We start from the raw sequence: 18559 nt of genomic DNA, 5'->3' as shown, positions 1-18559 counted from the left end.
TAGGTGCAAACTGCAAACTACAATTCTTCATTAACTTCGTAAATATAGAACATAAAGCATGAGATCTTCATACCTACAATATTCACATATAGAGGGATTATAGATTAAAAAAGAAGTAAAAGGACTGAAAAACTCGGTGCTCTTACACAGCATGAGATCTAGTTGCAGGTGTGCACTCTTACAAGCATATGCCTGACATAAAAACAACCAGCAGATGCATTCATTTTGGCTATCAGTTGAAGAACAAAAGCTGAAACACTTGCACTGCATTCTCAACATGCGTCGATTGCTTTCAATGGCATTCATAAGCAAGGTTTCAGCTTTCACAGGACACTGCTCTTGCATTAAAAAGCTACAACACGTAACAAAATTGTTGTTTGATCGTCAGCTTTCCAAAAGTATGCTATGCCTTCTTCCCCCTCGACTATTGTGCTCGACTGCTCTCCCTGTAAAGAGTGAAATGAGCTCAAAATGAACCTTATATTCATAGACGATGCATAAATAAAATGGTAATGCAAGGCCAAAATTAGACTGAATAATGCCTATTAACCAATCACAATTATGATTGCTTTCCCCTCTAAATTCATTAAAATTTATACAAAACAATATGGTCATGAAACAAGATAGTTTGAGCTTACACATGCATTGCCAAAAGCCATCAAGAGCACATAAAAATGGCCCAATATTAAACAAGGGAATGCCTACTAAGAGCATGCATGCCTATTAACCAAGCATAGGATCAATTTACATGAAGAACTGAAAGAAATTTGAGATTAACACATATAATTCAAACATCAAATCATTTTTTCTTATATCCAGCATTTGAGGTTTTTATTTTTTTACCTTCAAAGATCAAGAAGCAGAGATCAAAACGAGTTCATCTCCAAACAGTAAGTCCTTCTTTTAACAAGCATCTTAGCTGCAGTTCCATAAGGCTCTTCAAAAGCAGTTGATAACCAAGAAGCATCAGAGACCTCTTTCTTTGAAGCAGATTGTTCACTTGGCCTAATAGCAACCAAAGTAGCACCTTTTAAAACAATCCCATCAGGCAATTCCAACTGAGGGGCATACCAAAGCCTCATATTCAGTGCCGGCACCAGTGTCCTTTTCGATGCAGAAGAAGCAGATAATGGCTTCACTCTTAACTCCTCAAGCTGATCTCTATTCATACAAAGCACCCCTTGACCATCCGAATCGGTTAGAACCAAGCTATCTAGCGTCTTATGCTCTGCGATTATCGGTTGAAGTAAATAATGCCTCGCTGATGCTGCGATCAACGAGCTAATCGTCCAAACAACCCTTAATTTCAACCCTCCGTTGGTATAAAACGACTCGGGAATACTCCCATTGTCATCGCCGTTACCGACATTTAAACCGTTGGCGATGTTATTACTGGGGCAAAACCCATTGTTCCCGCACTCCGCTACTTGCAAATTTACGTTCTTAGTAACGGAAGCAGCTCCGAGGATGACGCAATTATCAAGAGTTGACCCAAAATCGGCTCTCCATTTCAAAAGAACCCCATCATCGATCCCTAACTCACCGCTGGGTAATTCGATCCGGAGGAAACGAATCTCGTTGAAATTTCTAAGTACTTGCGTCGGTGAATGATGGGTCACCCCACCTTGCTCCATTTCCCCATCATTAACATCGGCACCGGGACCGACTGATAAAGAGGAAGAGACAGGGTGGGTGTTAAGGGTTTCATTGATAACGGGCCGTTTTGGACCAAGAAACTGAACCAAAGCTTGAAAAGGTTTGACAATGCCTCCAAGAAGGATACGTAAGAGGTTAGAAATCGGACCGGCGGCGCGTGACTTATCGTAGGAAGACGAAGAAGGGGAACAATCGTCGTCAGAGATAACACAATCGACACGAACGACGACGTTTTCGACTTGAGGAACGAGGGAACGGAAACGACGCGAAACGACACAGCATCGGCCGAGAGCTTTAACGTCACCGATCTTGTTGAAGACTAAAGGGAGAAGAGAATCGGGAAGACGGTCGAAGTGATCGATCGGCTCAGGATGAATTCTGTGAACCGGATCTGAACGAAGTGAAGACATTTTCTTTTCCCTTTCTTCTCTCTTATCTGTGAATTCGTAAGTTATTTGATTAGGAGAGGAAACGAGAGGACAGTGATCACTTGTGATATATAGATCTAAGGAGAGAAAAACTAGTTCTTCAAGGTAAAGGAAAGTGAGAGGATTTGGATGGAAATGACAAAAAGAAAATAGAAAGGTCAATTTTTCTAGAAGATCCCTATACTATCTATTTCTTACGGATTTAATCATTCTGCTGTACTTTGATTTTTCTTTTACTCATTTAATTTTGGCTAAATTCTGCTATTAGTCTCTGTACTTTTTAAAATTTAAATTTTAGTCCTCACCAAACAATAATTGTTAAAATTCATCAAGTTAAGCTCTGCTATTTCCAAAATTCGATGCGGCAAACATATTATCATACGTATGATGTCATATCAACCTATTATTTCCACATATTACTCACTAAAAATTCAGTTAATGGATTAAAGAATGTCATTTGTATTAATACTGAAATTTTAAAATTTGAAAAGTATCATGATTTAGAATGATCCAATTGAAGAATTTGAACTAAACTTACAACTGTACGCATATTATAAGACCAATAATTAAACTTAACCGAACAAGTTTAACTATTACTATTAGTGTCAGGACTAAAATTTTAAAATTTTAAAAACAAAAGGACTAAAGCTGACTAATTTAAAAAGCATAGGAACTAAAATTAATCAAATTAGAGTACAAAAACTAAATCCACAACTATCATAGAAAGTACAGAGACTAATAGTAAAATTTAACCTTTAATTTTTGAAATGTGCTAATTTTTTCCTCAGCGTGTATGACCTGACTCTTTATATTTTAGGTGACATCTTGACATTTATTTTACAATCTGATAAATATTATATATTTCTTTTTTTTTTCTGCAAATTAATTTTCTAACTACAAAAAGAAAATTGTCAGCATGTATATATGTTTAAGAAATTATTCATGTCAAATCATTTAACGAATTAAAGAAAAAAAATTTGATTTTGAACTTATCAAAACACAATATAAAAATTAAATTTATAAAAAAAATACATAATTCAGTCACCTTTTATATTTTTTTTTATAGAAAAAAGGGGGCATTTATAAAATATGGTGAGCCACCATAACGGGGGATGGAGGAGAATTTGCTTCCATTCCTTGTCTTAAAATAAACTTTTCTTTTTAAAAGAAATTTATTGTATTTTCGAGCATTTGTTTTAATAAATGCCTAAGGAGTAAGTATTGTTTTATTATTATTATAAATTGGTTAAAATATATTATAGGTCCTTGTGCTCTTTGTAAATTTAAAAATTAGTCTCTTTACTTTTATTTTTAGAAATTTAATTCTTCTGATTTTTAGATTTTAAAATTTAGGTCTAAACTGTTAATACTGTTATTTTTTTTGTTAAATTTGTTGGTGTGAAATTTTGAAATGAAAAAAAAAACCACTTGGCATCTATTTAATTAAAAAAAATGGCATTGCAATGAATGTGAATTTAACCGTGTTAACAATTGTGCTTGAATTTTGAAAATTAAAAAATAAAGAGACTAAATTTTTAAAAATAAAATATAGAAATTAAATTTTAAATTTACAAAAAGGTTTATCCTTATAATTTTAAGACAATTGCTCTAATCTAGTTTTATAGAAATATTTTTTTGTGGATGGCCTAAAATGGAATTTGATAAATTATCGTTCAAATATTTTTCTGACATAAGCCTCTAATGAATATTAACTTTTTTTTTGGATAATTACCCTTTTTTTTTAAGTTGGATTGCATATATAAATAATTTTCGATAATTATTTGTCATAATAAAAATAAAAAAAATTATTTAAAAGACTTAAACTATATTAAAAAATTTATATGACAACTTTTTAAAATTGTAATTTTTTTAATTTAATTGTGTATCTAATAGTAATCCAATAATTTTTAAGGATAAAAATATGATTGGTAATACCATATGATATGTATGTTCCACAGTGTAAAGGTTAGTTTGATCAATGAAGCATCTTTTACAAGATAATAACATATGCATGAAGACCAAATCTATTCAACAATAAAAGGTTTATTCACTTGTAATTTCACTACATTTGCTAGAATTACAACTGTCCACGGTGGCTCCGTTCATTCTAAAAATGAAAGAGTTTGGATAAAAATATAAGTCTAAAAAATGAGTTTGGACAAAAAAATATTTAAAAAATAAGCCGAGCCTCGGGTAAGACTTTTTTTAACTTAGCCCGGCCCGAATTTGTAAAAAGAAAAAAAATGTTGTTTTTTTACTGTTTTGTTGCTATTATTTTGTTATTATTGTTTGAATATGTTAGATGTTATTTAAGTATGAATAATTTTTAAATTTATTTCTAATTTATTGGGAAATATTTATTTTTAATGTTTATGATGTATTATAATTTTTATATAAAAATATTTAATACGGTCAGGTCAGGCTCAAGTTTTAGCATTTTTATCCAGACCGAGCTTAAATAAAATTTTAAGCCCATTTTTTGGCATGTTTCTATCAAACGAGACTAAAATTTTTCCTTGAACTCGACCCATGAATAGATCTATTTAGAATGGACATTTTGGTCAGATTAAATAAAATAGTAAATAAATGTAGGTGAATCTAATAACATTCCCAACAAAATGATGGATAAAATATCTTTATTTTTGACAATAACAAGTTATATAGTTGACATATATCTTAAACAACTACCCAACAATTTTTGTGTAACTTAGGAATCTCCAAACCCTAGTTTCGTACAAGCAATTGAAAATAAAAATTTATCTTCTACTAACCATTTACATGGTTCCAAGGATATGTCGATATTTGTTAAGAATTCTTGTAACACAATAGGTGAAATATGCATAAATTTTCGGTTTAATTGGTTAAACAATAAATAACTCATAACCAGTTGAACCTTCGTTTTTTTAATCGGTTTATAGCAATTTATTCTATCGGGTTATATATAAAAAATTGAACCGATTAAATCATTTATTTTCCTTTTAATGAATTCAACTATTTGATTCGATCCTATTCTTATAAAACTGGAAAGTTCTTTTCATGATAATTGGAAATGTTTGAAAAAAAGGTTGTGTATGAGATGGAGAAGATTATTATTATGTTATTGAGAAACTTGAAATGCAAATGCAATAATAAGAAAATAAATCGAGAATCTGCATCCATTTTCTTGTAGTTGAGCTACGGTGTAGGTGGCGTATACTAATAATTGAATAATTATGATGTATTGATGAAACTAATGATATAAGCATTTTGTCTAGATTTTAATGAGTTGGATTTAGATTTGGGTTTGCCAATAACAATCATAGTACAACCTGTTATTAGTATGTGTTAATTAATTTTAAGTGACTTTTTCTTCTTCTTTAAATAATAATGAGACTGATGAGTTGGAGTTGGATAACTTATCTATATAAACTACCTTAAAAAAGAATTGGATTGGAATATTAGTTTAATTCATCATATTTGTTAGGGTTATTAGGTTATGGATAGTAAAATAAAAGACTTGAAATGAAGCTCGCCTCTGTGTGTGACATCTCCTATCTTGCATTCTGATTCTTTTGCGGTGTTAGGATTATTTATGAAGAATGAAATAGAAAAGGGGGAGGGGGTGATGATATCTTATCTTATCTTAATGTGTGATATGAAGTTAATGTTCATGTGCAATCGTGCATTAGTTAACACTTTAGATCTGATCTCTGATTATAAAAGAAATAAATATAGACACGTTGTGGCATGTGTCTTCATGTGTTTCCATTGCATGCATTTTGCAAATAATACTATATATACACCTGCTCTGACTTTTAAACCTTCCAAGAAAAATACCTTTGAACATAACCTAATACCGTGATGTTCCGTACATATACACACACTTTAATAAATTTACCTAAACTATTTTACTAAAATTCACATCATTGTAATCAAACTTTAGTTTAATAAAATAAATGATGAACAAATGTGGATTTCATTTTAACCAGATAACGCACTAAGTATTTGGTCCCTCGTATTTTATATTTAATTAAAAAAGTTATTTTTTTATTTTTTATTAAAAAAAAAACTAATCCTCTTTATCATATTTGAGCAAAGGCAAGCCACTTGCTCTTGGCATTGATTTATTTGTTAAGTCAAATCTCATTTACTTCCTAGTTATTTAGGGCTAATGTGATTAAGGGTATTCTTAACTTACTAATTAATTCATTATTTCTCTTTTGATATATTTTGAATAAACAAATACCATAACAATGTCAAAAGCACTGTTAGTTTTATCACTATCAAAGGCTTCAAGTAATTCCATAGAAACTGTTGCCAAATCATGTACCCCTCCATATTTGCAAAAACTATACTGGTAATTCAATCAGCAACACGATTAGTTTCCCTAATGATATGTCTTACCACCCAATGTTCTTTGTTCCGTAACAACTTCTGAATTCACATGACCAACGTTGAATTTGGGTTTGCTGAAATTTTCTTTTGGATTGTTTGGACTATCTCCAGGTTATCAGTTTAGATCAAGATCCTATCCAAACCCTGATCTTATAATAGGGCCATTCCATCCAAAATGCCCCATAACTCGGCTTAAAAAACTGAACATATCCCCAAAAAGTGATTAAGGGCTTGTTTAGTAGTGTTCAAAAAAAGCACATTTGGCTTCAAAAGTACTTTTGGAAGAAAAACTGTGCTAAACAAGCTGTTTTTGGCTGAATTTTTTTGTTTTTCAGAAGCACTTTTGAAAAACACTTCTAAAAAGGAGAAGCTAAAATTTTTAGTTTTTCTTCTCCCAAAAGTACTTTTGGTGCTTACTTACTTTTTCACCCCCAATAACATAGTACTTTCCCTTCTCTTTTTTTTTCTTGGTGTTTAATACAAATGTGTTAAAATCATTAATTAAAAATAAAAAAAATATTTTTTAAAATAATATAAATGTGTTAATATCTAATTACAAATATTTAATGATTATATTTAAATATTTAAAATATAGTTTATATATTCTAATTAAATTTTATAAATAATTAATATTTATTGCTTAAAAATATTTAAAATTTATATTTCATATATTAAAATATTAACAACAACTTACAATAATTTTTTTTATATTCTTACTAAAATATAATAATATTAACTAATTTGAATATTATTTAAATGTATATTTGTTACTTGATAATAACATATCTAAAATGAATATTTTATTTCTCAAAAATATTTTTTGACAGTAATGCTAAACATTCAAATCTTAAACCAAAATTTTCAAAAATTTTCAAAAGTACTTCTAAAAAACACTTTTTAAAAGCACTTTTCAAAAGTATTGTTAAACTAGCCCTAAATCCCATAATTCATTCCCTTAAATGATTTCGTACCACACCCCTTGCACACGCAAATTATGTATTCAAATTAACTGCACTATCATTATGCAAGCGAACCCAATTATCTGATGAAGGGTACCCTTGAATGGAAAAACATATTAATTCTATTCAAAACCTTCCTTATGTGTGGACTAAAATTATCTCGTCCAAAGACTTTAACAATTTCATCCACTTTCCAGGTCAAGCCTTGGAAAACAAATAAGTTTTTCTTTTGATACTTTAAGAAAAAAATTATGACAAATTGTAATTTAAGTTTATCATTTAAATCCTTCAAATTCTCTTAAATGATATTTTAATGTTGTTTTATTGTTAATCACTCCTTAACTTCATTTTATCAATATAATTATATAAATACATAATATCCACATGATTTGAAAACAATTTTTTTTTAAAATACATTAAAAACCCATTTGTTTCGTAATATATACAACAATAAATTCTTTAAAAAGGAATTAATAATTCTAAAGGGTATGGGTTTAATTTAGATTGTGGGTCTTCTCCTTTTGTGTACATTTAAAGCCAATGAAGAGGTGCAATAAAGAATTTTTTGGTGGAAAATGATTTCCTTTTAATATTAATTTCTCTAGACCAAACGGTGGACCACTACGGAGCAAGCCCCATCAAGGCATCACAATAACAAAATAAATGTTTGATTTCTATAGCTTAAATTCAAGATTTATCTCATAACAGATAATTAGAAAAAAAAGTCAGACTTAAATCAAATCGAATCATATAATTAAATTAAGTCGAAGTTTTATATATATAATTACAATTTAAGTTCATTTTATAATTGTACCAAACCAAAATTTATGTATCAAATTACACATTGGACCAAAATTTATGTATAATTTCAATATTTTTCTCTTATAAATTATGTAAATTTTTATTTTATTTAATTTGTAAACATAAATAATTTACCATATTTTTTAATGTTTACATTATAATTTAAGTGTGAGTATTTGATGCATTAGCATGGTACATTTTTTTCACAAGCAATCTTAAAAAATTGACATGTATCTTTTTTTAGATATTTATTTTTCTAATATTTTACTATACCCTATAGTACAGTACTTGTCAATCCCTGATTCTGATTATAGACTCTAAAAACTGTATTAACATTATACCAAATAATTTCCTATAATTTAATATATTTAATTTTTATAAGATAAAAAAATTACAAATATGAGATTGAAAACAATTGAACTCGAGCTTTGACCTTAAATATTAAATTTGAAACTTAACCCAATTTTAAATTCAACAAAATTTTTTTCTACTAACCAGTTTAGCATTGCTTCTAATAAATACTTTTTGGACAAAAAACACTTTTGAGATAAAAGCATTGCTAAATAAGATGTTTTAAAGCTTTTCAAAAGTGTTTTTTTGACAAAAAAAAATGCTTTGTAAATACATTTTTTTTAGCTTTTGCTCAAAAGCACTTTTTGGCCCAAAAACACACTTTTGAAAAGCAATGTTAAAATAAACTTAAATCTATTTTTTTTAATTTCTCAATGCATCTACTGGAACGAGCCAAGTAATTAATCATTTACATTTTGTAGGCCCATTAAGAGATAAATGTTGACCACGAGTTTTAAATCTACTTCATACCCAAAGCGATGATCGAACCATCGACTACTGATTAAGGCCCTTACAATCTCACCTAAATCCCGCGGTTTAAGTCTATCTTTTTAACCTAATATTTTAGTCAAAATCATGTAAATATCGTAGGAATTTAGGAATAAGAGAAAAGTGGGAAAGGTGGGAAATTAGTGACACTTACCTACCTCACCTCAATGATGGAAGTGTGGGAACAAGAGTTTAAATTCCTTATTAATGGTGGAGTGGCGGTGAGAAGGGCAAAATCACCATGTAAATTTGCACATAATAAATGAGCTAGATATTTTAAAATTTTAATGCAATAAAACAAAAATAAGGAAAAAAGAAAAATGATTGCATAGTATTTAATTTGGCCCCATTTCACTACCCAAATACCCATTAACCAATCTCCTACAAACAAAACAACCCACAAAATTATATCCATAAACATCAATGACCCAACTATTGGACTACATAAAAGAATGTTATAGGTATCTTTAATCACATAATCATAGAGTTAATTATAAAGTTGATATATTGATGGAGACAAAACTAATCTGATGAGTATAATTAAATGCAAGACACAGTGAAGAGCAAAGAACAGCCAAGCCATTCCCAACAGGTGTTTGGCAATATGATAATCAAAGTCCAGCTATGTCATGGGGTTTAAAACAATAATATTGTCTATGCCCACTCTTCCATTTTTATATACACAATGCTGTCTTTTGTTTTTATAATAATTACATAACCACCAAGGATTTTGCAATCATTTGTCTCCCTCATGTCCCCCAAACCAACAATAAAGTAGAAACATGTATGCATATACATCATTTCTTTATACCTCGCAACCGTGTAATGGCTTTACTATTTGTATCATGTTCAATGAATATTTGAATATGGATACGGGAATATGATCTTTTAAAACACCAGTTATAAATGTGACTTTATGAGATGGACGTCTAACTTGATTCTTAATTTTGTTTATTGATAGAACGTTTTATCGTTAATTTGAGTGATAAAAAATTTTGATATTTTTTAAATAAAGTTTTATATTCGAGTTTTGTGAATAGAAAAAACAATATTAAAATAACTTAGTTCTCGTTTAAGAATCTGATCCAACTTTGACTCCAATTTTAATCTTATCCACTATAACCTTAGTTTTGAATTCGAGTCATGTAGAACTAGTGTTTGTCCTTGTTCACATAAATCTACTGTTGTTGATCCAATCCCCTTGCTATTGGGCCGAATTTCAAAAGCCTCACTCAATAAACCCAAAATCTTTGTCTGTTCGTCGTTTCCCCTTGCCATCTTGTTCTCCCCCCCCCTCACTTTCCAGAACAAAATCATAGAAACTGAAAGATTGAATTTTTGTTCTCTCGATCATTCATATCTTTCTTTGGTAAGTTCCTGCAGTTTTTTTCATCATTTGTTAATTTATCAACTTATGCTTATTTTGCATCATAATCTTTACCAATTTAAATCTTTTTCTTGTTCTTCTGTTTCTGGGTTTGCTTTTGATCGAGGGCTAGATTATTGTTCTTTCTGTCTTCCTTGCTTATTTTTTATGCTGTGCTCGCTTGTTTTCTTATCGATTTCTATGTTATTGGGGGTTTAGGGCACTGATTCATAATATTAGCCAAATAGAATGCCTCTTTCCATTGAACCCTATTAAGTGGGCTTTTAAATATTTTCAAAATTTTCATTGCATTCCTATGAATTTCAAAGCTTGTTGCCTAATTTGCTCAACTTCCTGAATTGGGAATTTTTGTACTTCAGCTGTTAGATGATAGGGTGTGTTTTGTCATTAGCTTGTTAATGACTATCTAATAACCTAGATTTTTTTCCTATGTTTTCAGCAAAAAAGTTACTGATTCAAGTGCATTGGGATGGAACAAGAAGTAGGGGAATCCTTGATTCAGCTGGGGAACTCAGATGGTTCTAATTCTAGCAGCTCAGATCCCGTAACTCGTGTAAGGAAGCTATTGTTTCGCCGGATGCTGGTGGGGATCAAAGACGGCCGGTTTTTCTTGGGCACTTTCCACTGCCTTGACAAGCAAGGGAATATCATTCTCCAAGATACAATAGAGTATCGTAGTACCCGTCGGTCTTCTCCGTCTCCTATGGAGCAACGATGCCTTGGTCTTGTTCTAATCCCTTCCTCTTGTCAGAACTCCTGTCATGTGGATTGCTCCGTTGAGGAACAGTTTTCACTGCTGAAGGTATAAGAAACTAGACTCTTATGTTCCCATAAAATCTATGTTTGAAAGAAACAACAGTTTTCATGCAAGTATTGTTAGTTTTCTAGAGTGATTGATTGTATTGTAATTGCTTTGTTTTGAGCAAATTGAAAGGATCGTAATTGTTGCACTGTAGGGAATTTGATCTTGCACTCAGATAACCTGCATTTATATAATCCATATGATATTCTTTGGTTGGCAAAAATGATATAAAGGAGCTTCAGTCATGGAGTTTGTGTTTGGTAAGGAATGTTCAATTTCTTTCAAGTTTCTTCTTATATTTGAAATATCATATTCGAATTGTTAGATGTAGGTACACATTGCAACTTAATACCGAAAGGTCTTTGCAATTTCTTGATGCAAATTGTATCTGATGAAATGTGTATGTATACATATGGCTATGTACATCATATATGAATTTTCTTCAGGCCAAAACATTATTGAAACCTGTTACTATATGGGGTTCCATATACAATAAGGTAAGGTACTGTTCGGACAACTGTGTCGATTGGTATCGCGAAGTTAACACCAGAGGAAATTCCTGTCCCTGCAAGATAGTATAAACCCAGAAGCAAGTTTTGAGAACTTTGTAATTGAATCAAACCATTCTCTTCACAAAAATATGGGAAACAGAGACATTTCATCACCTTTCCGAGTGAAAGTTGCGGTATTAACGCCGATGACATGACCATAGGAATCAATCAACGGTCCACCTGAGTTGCCTGCATAAGAGTCATCAACTTAAGCTAAATCAAGTGTAAAAATGCAGTTGAAAGTCTGCAAGATAAGCATTTATGAATGTTAGCTTACAAATGAAATTCATCTAGCATATTACCTGCATTAATGGCGGCATCTGTTTGGATTGCTCCTCGAATTGCTCTGCCATTTGGGGAAGGTATCTCTCTGCCTAATCCACTAACCACCTGCACTAATGGATTCAATAAATTTTCTAGAGTTCTTTAAAAAGGAACCAGTTAAAAAGAGTAAAACACTGGTTTGGTGTGGTATAGAACAGTTTGGTTACCCCTGTGGTTAGAGTGTTCTCATATCCAAAGGGATTTCCAATGGCGAAACAGCTCTGCCCCACGCGTAAATCCCGAGAAGTGCCGACAACAATAGGTTTTAGTTCATAGCCCTCAACATCAACCTGCAGATGGAAATTTATTTCAAAGCATGTAGCAACACTTGCACTGTTTGTTCATACAAAAACCATAAACATTATTCCAACAAAAGCATCAACAAGAAGCAAACACCCACAGCTTTCGTCATTAAAAGATTTGGCATCCGTCGATTGCAATGGACATAAACTATGATCAAAATTCTAATATTTACCCATTGTCACTTTGGTTCTAAAATTTTTTAGGGAATTATTTCGATCTTTGTAATTTAGTCAAATTTCTTTCTCTTGAAAAGAAAAATGAATGAAATTGTTAAAATCTTAATGACATTGACGTGGTGGCTCATATAATTATCTACATGACCTTCATAGTTAACATGGATAAATTTTTTAAGAAATTTTATGAACTCTTCATAAAAAATTGTTGAATTTTTATTCTATTATTTTTAACACCAGTGCCATTAAAAATGAAATGGTCCAATTTACTTTGGCTAAATTTTAAAGGTGGTAAAAAAGAAATAGAGCCTGTGAGAAAAAAAAAAATGTTTAAGGTTAAATTTGTCGTTATATTAATTCTTATTTACTTTTAAAACTTTAAATATGATCTAATTAAATTCTCAAACTATTAATTTTATATCAATTAAGTTGTTAACAAACTTAATGCCCGCAACCAACTTAGATATGATCGAATTTCAAATCAGCTTAAATCTAAACCTAAGTTGAGAGATGTGTAATTAGGTACCTTTAAAACAGCTAGATCGTAGGATGGATCAATGCCAATAATTTTCCCTTCTTTGTAAAAGCTAGTTCCGCTAGCATCAGCCAAAAGCACCTGGAAAAAATATTAGGCATCAGATTAATAACCGGCCATAATACTTGTCAAAGGGTACAACATAGTTCATGGGAAAACACCTTACAACTTTGCAATCCACTTTGGTCGGTAGCCAATTTATCAACAACGTGGTAATTAGTAACCTGTTACATATCAGCAACTCTATAAAACCCAAATGTTATTTTGTATAATTACAAATTAAATGTTTAAGAAAACCAACCAAAGGAAATGCTCACAATATGACCAAATTTGTCCCAAATGAAGCCTGAACCTGTCCCTTCAACTTTTGCATCTTCATCCTCAGCAACAACATCCCTGTCTCCCTTGGAAGAGCTCTTTGGGATTTTAGCTAATTCAAGGTCTTCAATGAACACAACCGATGGTGATGTTTCCTACAATAATTCAAACATCATACTCAATTAATGCTATCGGAGGCTAAACAAGTAATTAAATTAGCAAAGAAACTTGTAAGGGAACCTGAAATAGACGAACGATTCTATCTTCTTCTTGATCAAGCTCCACTTGTTGAGGTTGCAGAGCGATGGCTGGATATAAAGAAGGAATGGGATTTGAAAAATGGAGTAAAGAAGCTATTGCAGCAGTTGAAGCAGAGATAATGGCTCTTCTCCTTGTAATGAATGGAGTCTTATATGAAGGTTCTGATGATGATGAAGTAGTTGTAGGTGGCAATGGAGATGGGAGTGTGTGTAGAGAAGCCAACATCTCCATGCTATATTATTACTACCTTTCGTTTATGTATGTTGTAACTGAAAATCTGTCTCTCATTTTTAACTCGTTTTGTGGATAAGGTGTGATGTCATTTCAGACAGTTTCGTAGTTGGCAAGTGGAGAAATTCATGCTGGGTTTTCAATGGTGTGGACAAATATTGATGCACATGCCCAAGCCTGTTTAATACAAGTATGAACTCAGGCCAAAGTGGGCTGGGTCTGCTCTTAAAAAACCCAACCCATTGAACGTTGCTCAGTATCAAAGGCAAATTTATGGGTCAAATTCTGGCTTCACCAGGACGGAATCAGGATAAAAATTCGGGGTTTAAGTTTAGTTTCGGTAAAAATTTGGTTGTGTTTCACTCCATTTCAATCGATACCCACTTATATCTTAATTATTTTTATGTATTTTATTAAGTTTTAACTGGATTGGTATGGATATTGTTACCAATAAGAAAGATGTGGGTTCAAGTGCATTGAAACATATTATTCTCCTATGTATGATGTCAAAACCGCTTTTTTATTTGAAAAACAGAAATCGACTTTTAAAAATGGAAATGGAGTCGCCACCTATTTTTTTGAGGTGTGATCGGATCACCTTAAAAACGATTTTGGGTCTACAAATTTTGAGAAAACAGGTTCGGGAGTAGATTACGCACGAGGAAGGGTTAACACCCTCGTAACGCCCAAAATTGGTACCAAATTGATTGTTTAATGTCTTAGTGTTGAAATTTTGAAAGGATTTTAAAATAAGATCCTTTTGACTTGAATGAATTGAATTAAATAATAAAGCCTTCTTATTTCAAAAATATGAAATGCCACACCCAGTGAGTTAGGGCGCAACATTTTTTAATCTTCAAAATTAAGTTTATCTTTTGACTTTTGAAACCCATGCATTTTAAGAAGGATATTTGGTTATTTGGGTCGAATAAAAAATCGAAACCCAGTAAGTTAGGGTTCAATTTCCCAAAACTCCTAAATACCAGAAATTGCCTTTAGTTTTTTTTTTTAAATCCTTAATTCGAGATAGCAAAATGTCATATCTAGTGAGTTAAGATCCAACATTTTGAAATCCCGAAAAGTTTTTATTTAAAATCTGTGTGATTTTATTGCAAAATAAATACTTGGCTATCTAAATTCATCGAAAAGAATTGAAGCCCAGTAAGTTAGGGCATAACCCTCTCGAGAATCGCGAACACCAAATATTTTAAAAAATTTTGGAATAAAATGATTTTTATACTTTAATGAATCATAATTTTTAAAACAAATGCAGTATAATTGAATGACAATGTATGACGTAAAAGATAATCGCATGAGCAATAGATAAATGCAAACAAGAATAGCAACAATGATTTTAATCATATTATACAAATATCAACATCAATATTCAGAAACTAAATAAATCTATCATCAATTTTAAAAGATACACCAAGATGATTAAAAAAATAAAAATCAATATGTCCTACGTATAGAAATTTTAAAATAAATTACATACATGAACTCAAAATAGACTTGAAATAAAATAATAACAACATTTTAAAAAAATATATTATGTAAACATTTAGCATATAGATATACAAAAATGAATTTTAAAATATAACCTAAAACAAAACATTAAAATATATACAAATTATATCAAATTCTTACAAAAATATATATATTAATAAATAATGAATCAAATAATATCATGTCAAGTTTGAAAATAAAAGTATATAATAGACTCTAAAAAAATAATGTATGATAAATTTAAAACATGTTAATTTGAAATATTAAAATAATATTAGAAATAAAAACTAAATTTGTCCAAATAAGAACTAATTTGATTTAAAATTAAACTAATAAAAGTTTAGTTAAAATTGAAACACAATCAAAAGAAAAACAAAACGAAAATAAAATAAACTAGAGGAACAAAAATTAAATTGCAATTAAAACAAAATTAAATAGGCAATAAACATAAATAAAAATAAAAGAAAGACTAAATTTGTACTCAATTTAAAAACTGAGGGACCACAACAATAAATAAACGCATAAATTCGGATATTCAAAATTAAACGCAGAAAACAGCACCGTTTGAACATGGATCCATATGGAATCGGAACCAAATGTGCGATACAAATTAAAAAATTAATGAAAATCAAATTGAAACAACACAAAACGCAGAGGGGCCAGCTGAGCAAATAGACCATCGAACAAAAACACTCGGATCCTTCCCTCAGGTCGGGTCACCGCGCAGATCTGAGCCTCTAAACGGTGTCGTATCATGGCCACTGCAACAGGCTCTAAACGACGTTGTTTCTTTCGTCAAATAAAGGCTAAATTAAGCCTAAAATCAACAGTCATTTAAAATTCACAAACCAACACTAAAAAAAACTAATCTCTTCCCCTCCATGCGTCGTTTCAGACTCAAAACCTTTACCCATCTATCCCCGATTCTAACCGAAGCGGATAAAGACTTCAACGGCGTACTCCAGAAGGTAGACTCCCTTCTTTTTCCTTTTTTATTTCAATGCTATTAATGAACAAATGAACCAAGGAGAAAAGCGAAGAAAGAATTAAAATCACCTTTTGACTACTCTGTTTTTGTTTTTTCTTTGAATCTATTTTTTTGTATTCAATCTTCGTGTCTGTAAAAAAAATACAAAGGCTCTCTCCCATTTTTATAGCCGTGTATGCGAAAATAAAAGAAAATACAAAACAAAGTTTCTCTGTGCTGCGTTGTTCTCGTTTCATTTGTAGGTACTGTGTACGGAGATGCGTGGCATGAAGGCGTGGGACGTGGCGGTGGCGCACGTGCGAGGGAAGGCCCTAGTGGCTGCGGTGCTGGAGGCTGAATGCTGCTAGGGTTCGCTGCTGTGTATTCTGGTGTTGGGCCATTTGGGCTTAGAATCGGGTTTAGGTTAGGGCTAGATTAATGTTTGGGTAGTTTAGGTTAAAAACGATTTGGGCCACGTTGGGCCCATGTATTTGGACTGTAGACACTTAATTATTATTATTTTTGGTTTTTATTATCTATATCGGGTTGGGCAATATTGGGTCATTACATATAATATCCTCCTATGGGTTAAGAGGAGTTATGAATAGTTTTAAATATTGTGTCAAAAATAATAGATATAACTAGAAACTGCTGAAAAAGAAAAGCACCACTTTGGAGCGCACACACAAAAAAAAGAAGGAGGTAAGTTTAAATTATATAGAGAAGTGTCTGAAGCAAAGTTCCACCATGGATGTAGTTCCATCCTAATTTTCACCCTTTTACTTGAAATTTATTTCTACTTCAATTTTGTTTAGATATCGTGCAATGCAACCTAACAAATTGAAAACATAAAAGCATGGCTAAAAGATAAATGTGAGGAAAGATGATGGAAAGAGAGAAGTGCTTTTATATGGCCAAATCATGTACACTGCTACATTTCTAAGGGAATATAACAAAGTGGGAAGATTCAAGGACCCTCAATTGGAAAGCAAAAACTAAAGAAAGGGGACACAAAATAATTGTCAGTATTATCTCCTTTCCTATACTCCCTATTCCAAAAATTGGCGGTTCCCAGCAGTAGCTTGAAGCCTAATCTCCCTGTTGAACTTCTCAATGAACTCTTCAACTCTCCTGTTTAGTTCCTCATCCGACATGGTCGAGAATGCTTCTGCTGCCAACTCGTTCAGTTCATGCTCTTTGGGTCTTTGATCAGGTTCATGGATTTCGACTACTTGTAATATTTTTTCTGGGATTTCTTCATTGTCTTTGAAAATGTTTTCTTCCATGGGAATGGTGTTATTTGCAGTGAAATCGGGGTATTGTTGTGGATCAGTGGAAGTCCAGCTCTTCCTGGCTTGGCTACGCATGGCGTGGTAATATTCGTCGTAAAGGTTGAGTTTTTGGTGTTTGGAGGAAGAGAAAGCACCGTAATCAGCGGCGATGATAAGGATGAGGGTGTTGGAAATGAGAAACCAGAGCTTGGTATCACTTAAAAGAGGTGAAGCAGCAAAAAGGTTGAAGATGTCGTAGGAAATAGAGACGTAAATCAGAATAGAGGAAACGAAGGCGAAAAATGATATCCCTTTTGCCTTTTGATGATTTCTGTGTTTGCTTGGTTTCACTGGATCCTCCATTAGATTTGATGATGGTATACTCATTAAACAGTGGCAGAGAGAAGATGGGGTAAGAAATTGTAGGTAAGGTAGTGAAGTTCCAAAATCGAAGGGCCTTTTATAGGGATCAAGTCGGCAAATAATTGTGAACCACAGATGTTTCCTCGAATTTCTACGTATATACATACATACGTACTACCACCTTTTCTTATCATAAATCATGCGGAATGGATTACCAAACTAATGAAAGCCAGAGCAACTAATATGATAATTAGATCACCATTGCAACAAATTATATATATTTTTTATTCCTGGTTTATTTTAAAGTGATCAAAAAGAGGAACTAAAAATTGTTATTTCATGTCAAGTTGCTAATTATTTCTGTCATTTACGTAAACCTAATAATTTCTTGATTTAATTTTGAGTATCCATCTTAGTTTAAGTTTTATATGAGTGAGTACAATCTAGTTTTATTCTGTGTTAAATTTAAATATATTTTCATTATTGGTCGAATAAAAAAAATCTTATAC

At 31.6% G+C, this 18559-nt stretch overlaps 4 protein-coding genes and 1 long non-coding RNA gene across 5 annotated transcripts; 2 read left to right on the top strand and 3 right to left on the bottom strand.

Moving 5' to 3' along the window:
* On the bottom strand, positions 1-2238 carry LOC121222326 (F-box protein At5g46170). Its single transcript, XM_041102841.1, has 2 exons — positions 844-2238; positions 1-446 (listed from the first exon to the last, which is right to left on the bottom strand). The coding sequence occupies exon 1, from the start codon at positions 2064-2066 to the stop codon at positions 867-869; it is 1200 nt and encodes a 399-aa protein (XP_040958775.1). The 5' UTR covers positions 2067-2238; the 3' UTR covers positions 1-446; positions 844-866.
* Positions 2239-10266: 8028 nt separating this feature from the next.
* On the top strand, positions 10267-11492 carry LOC107913802 (uncharacterized). The gene is made up of 3 exons (XM_016842437.2): positions 10267-10427; positions 10885-11247; positions 11402-11492. Exons 2-3 carry the CDS (start codon positions 10915-10917, stop codon positions 11408-11410), a joined length of 342 nt encoding a protein of 113 aa, XP_016697926.1. The 5' UTR covers positions 10267-10427; positions 10885-10914; the 3' UTR covers positions 11411-11492.
* Positions 11493-11592: 100 nt separating this feature from the next.
* On the bottom strand, positions 11593-14091 carry LOC107913801 (protease Do-like 5, chloroplastic). Its single transcript, XM_016842435.2, has 8 exons — positions 13692-14091; positions 13451-13606; positions 13295-13357; positions 13125-13214; positions 12290-12412; positions 12101-12188; positions 11913-11987; positions 11593-11812 (listed from the first exon to the last, which is right to left on the bottom strand). The coding sequence occupies exons 1-8, from the start codon at positions 13941-13943 to the stop codon at positions 11703-11705; spliced, it is 957 nt and encodes a 318-aa protein (XP_016697924.1). The 5' UTR covers positions 13944-14091; the 3' UTR covers positions 11593-11702.
* A 1928-nt stretch (positions 14092-16019) lies between these two features.
* LOC121222325 (uncharacterized) lies at positions 16020-17031 on the top strand. The gene is made up of 2 exons (XR_005919565.1): positions 16020-16417; positions 16680-17031. It is a non-coding gene; the product is annotated as an uncharacterized lncRNA (long non-coding RNA).
* A 269-nt stretch (positions 17032-17300) lies between these two features.
* LOC107914921 (uncharacterized) lies at positions 17301-18138 on the bottom strand. The gene has a single exon (XM_016843982.2). The coding sequence runs from the start codon at positions 18072-18074 to the stop codon at positions 17466-17468; it is 609 nt and encodes a 202-aa protein (XP_016699471.1). The 5' UTR covers positions 18075-18138; the 3' UTR covers positions 17301-17465.
* Positions 18139-18559: the final 421 nt, after the last annotated feature.

The sequence above is a fragment of the Gossypium hirsutum genome, chromosome D10 (genome assembly GCF_007990345.1).
Source record: "Gossypium hirsutum isolate 1008001.06 chromosome D10, Gossypium_hirsutum_v2.1, whole genome shotgun sequence".
In the NCBI taxonomy this organism is placed as follows: domain Eukaryota; kingdom Viridiplantae; phylum Streptophyta; class Magnoliopsida; order Malvales; family Malvaceae; genus Gossypium; species Gossypium hirsutum.
The sequence above is the reverse complement of the archived record's forward strand: the minus strand, read 5'-3'. Positions and strand labels throughout refer to the sequence as shown.

Excerpts from the sequence above, each read along its gene's own strand:
- LOC121222326 (XM_041102841.1), bottom strand. The coding sequence starts at position 2,066 with ATGTCTTCACTTCGTTCAGATCCGGTTCACAGAATTCATCCTGAGCCG.
- LOC107914921 (XM_016843982.2), bottom strand. The coding sequence starts at position 18,074 with ATGAGTATACCATCATCAAATCTAATGGAGGATCCAGTGAAACCAAGC.
- LOC107913802 (XM_016842437.2), top strand. The coding sequence starts at position 10,915 with ATGGAACAAGAAGTAGGGGAATCCTTGATTCAGCTGGGGAACTCAGAT.
- LOC107913801 (XM_016842435.2), bottom strand. The coding sequence starts at position 13,943 with ATGGAGATGTTGGCTTCTCTACACACACTCCCATCTCCATTGCCACCT. Across the intron at positions 13,607-13,691 it reads GAATCGTTCGTCTATTTCAG|GAAACATCACCATCGGTTGT; the intron begins GTTCCCTTACAA and ends GAATTATTGTAG. Across the intron at positions 12,413-13,124 it reads ACGATCTAGCTGTTTTAAAG|GTTGATGTTGAGGGCTATGA; the intron begins GTACCTAATTAC and ends TTCCATCTGCAG.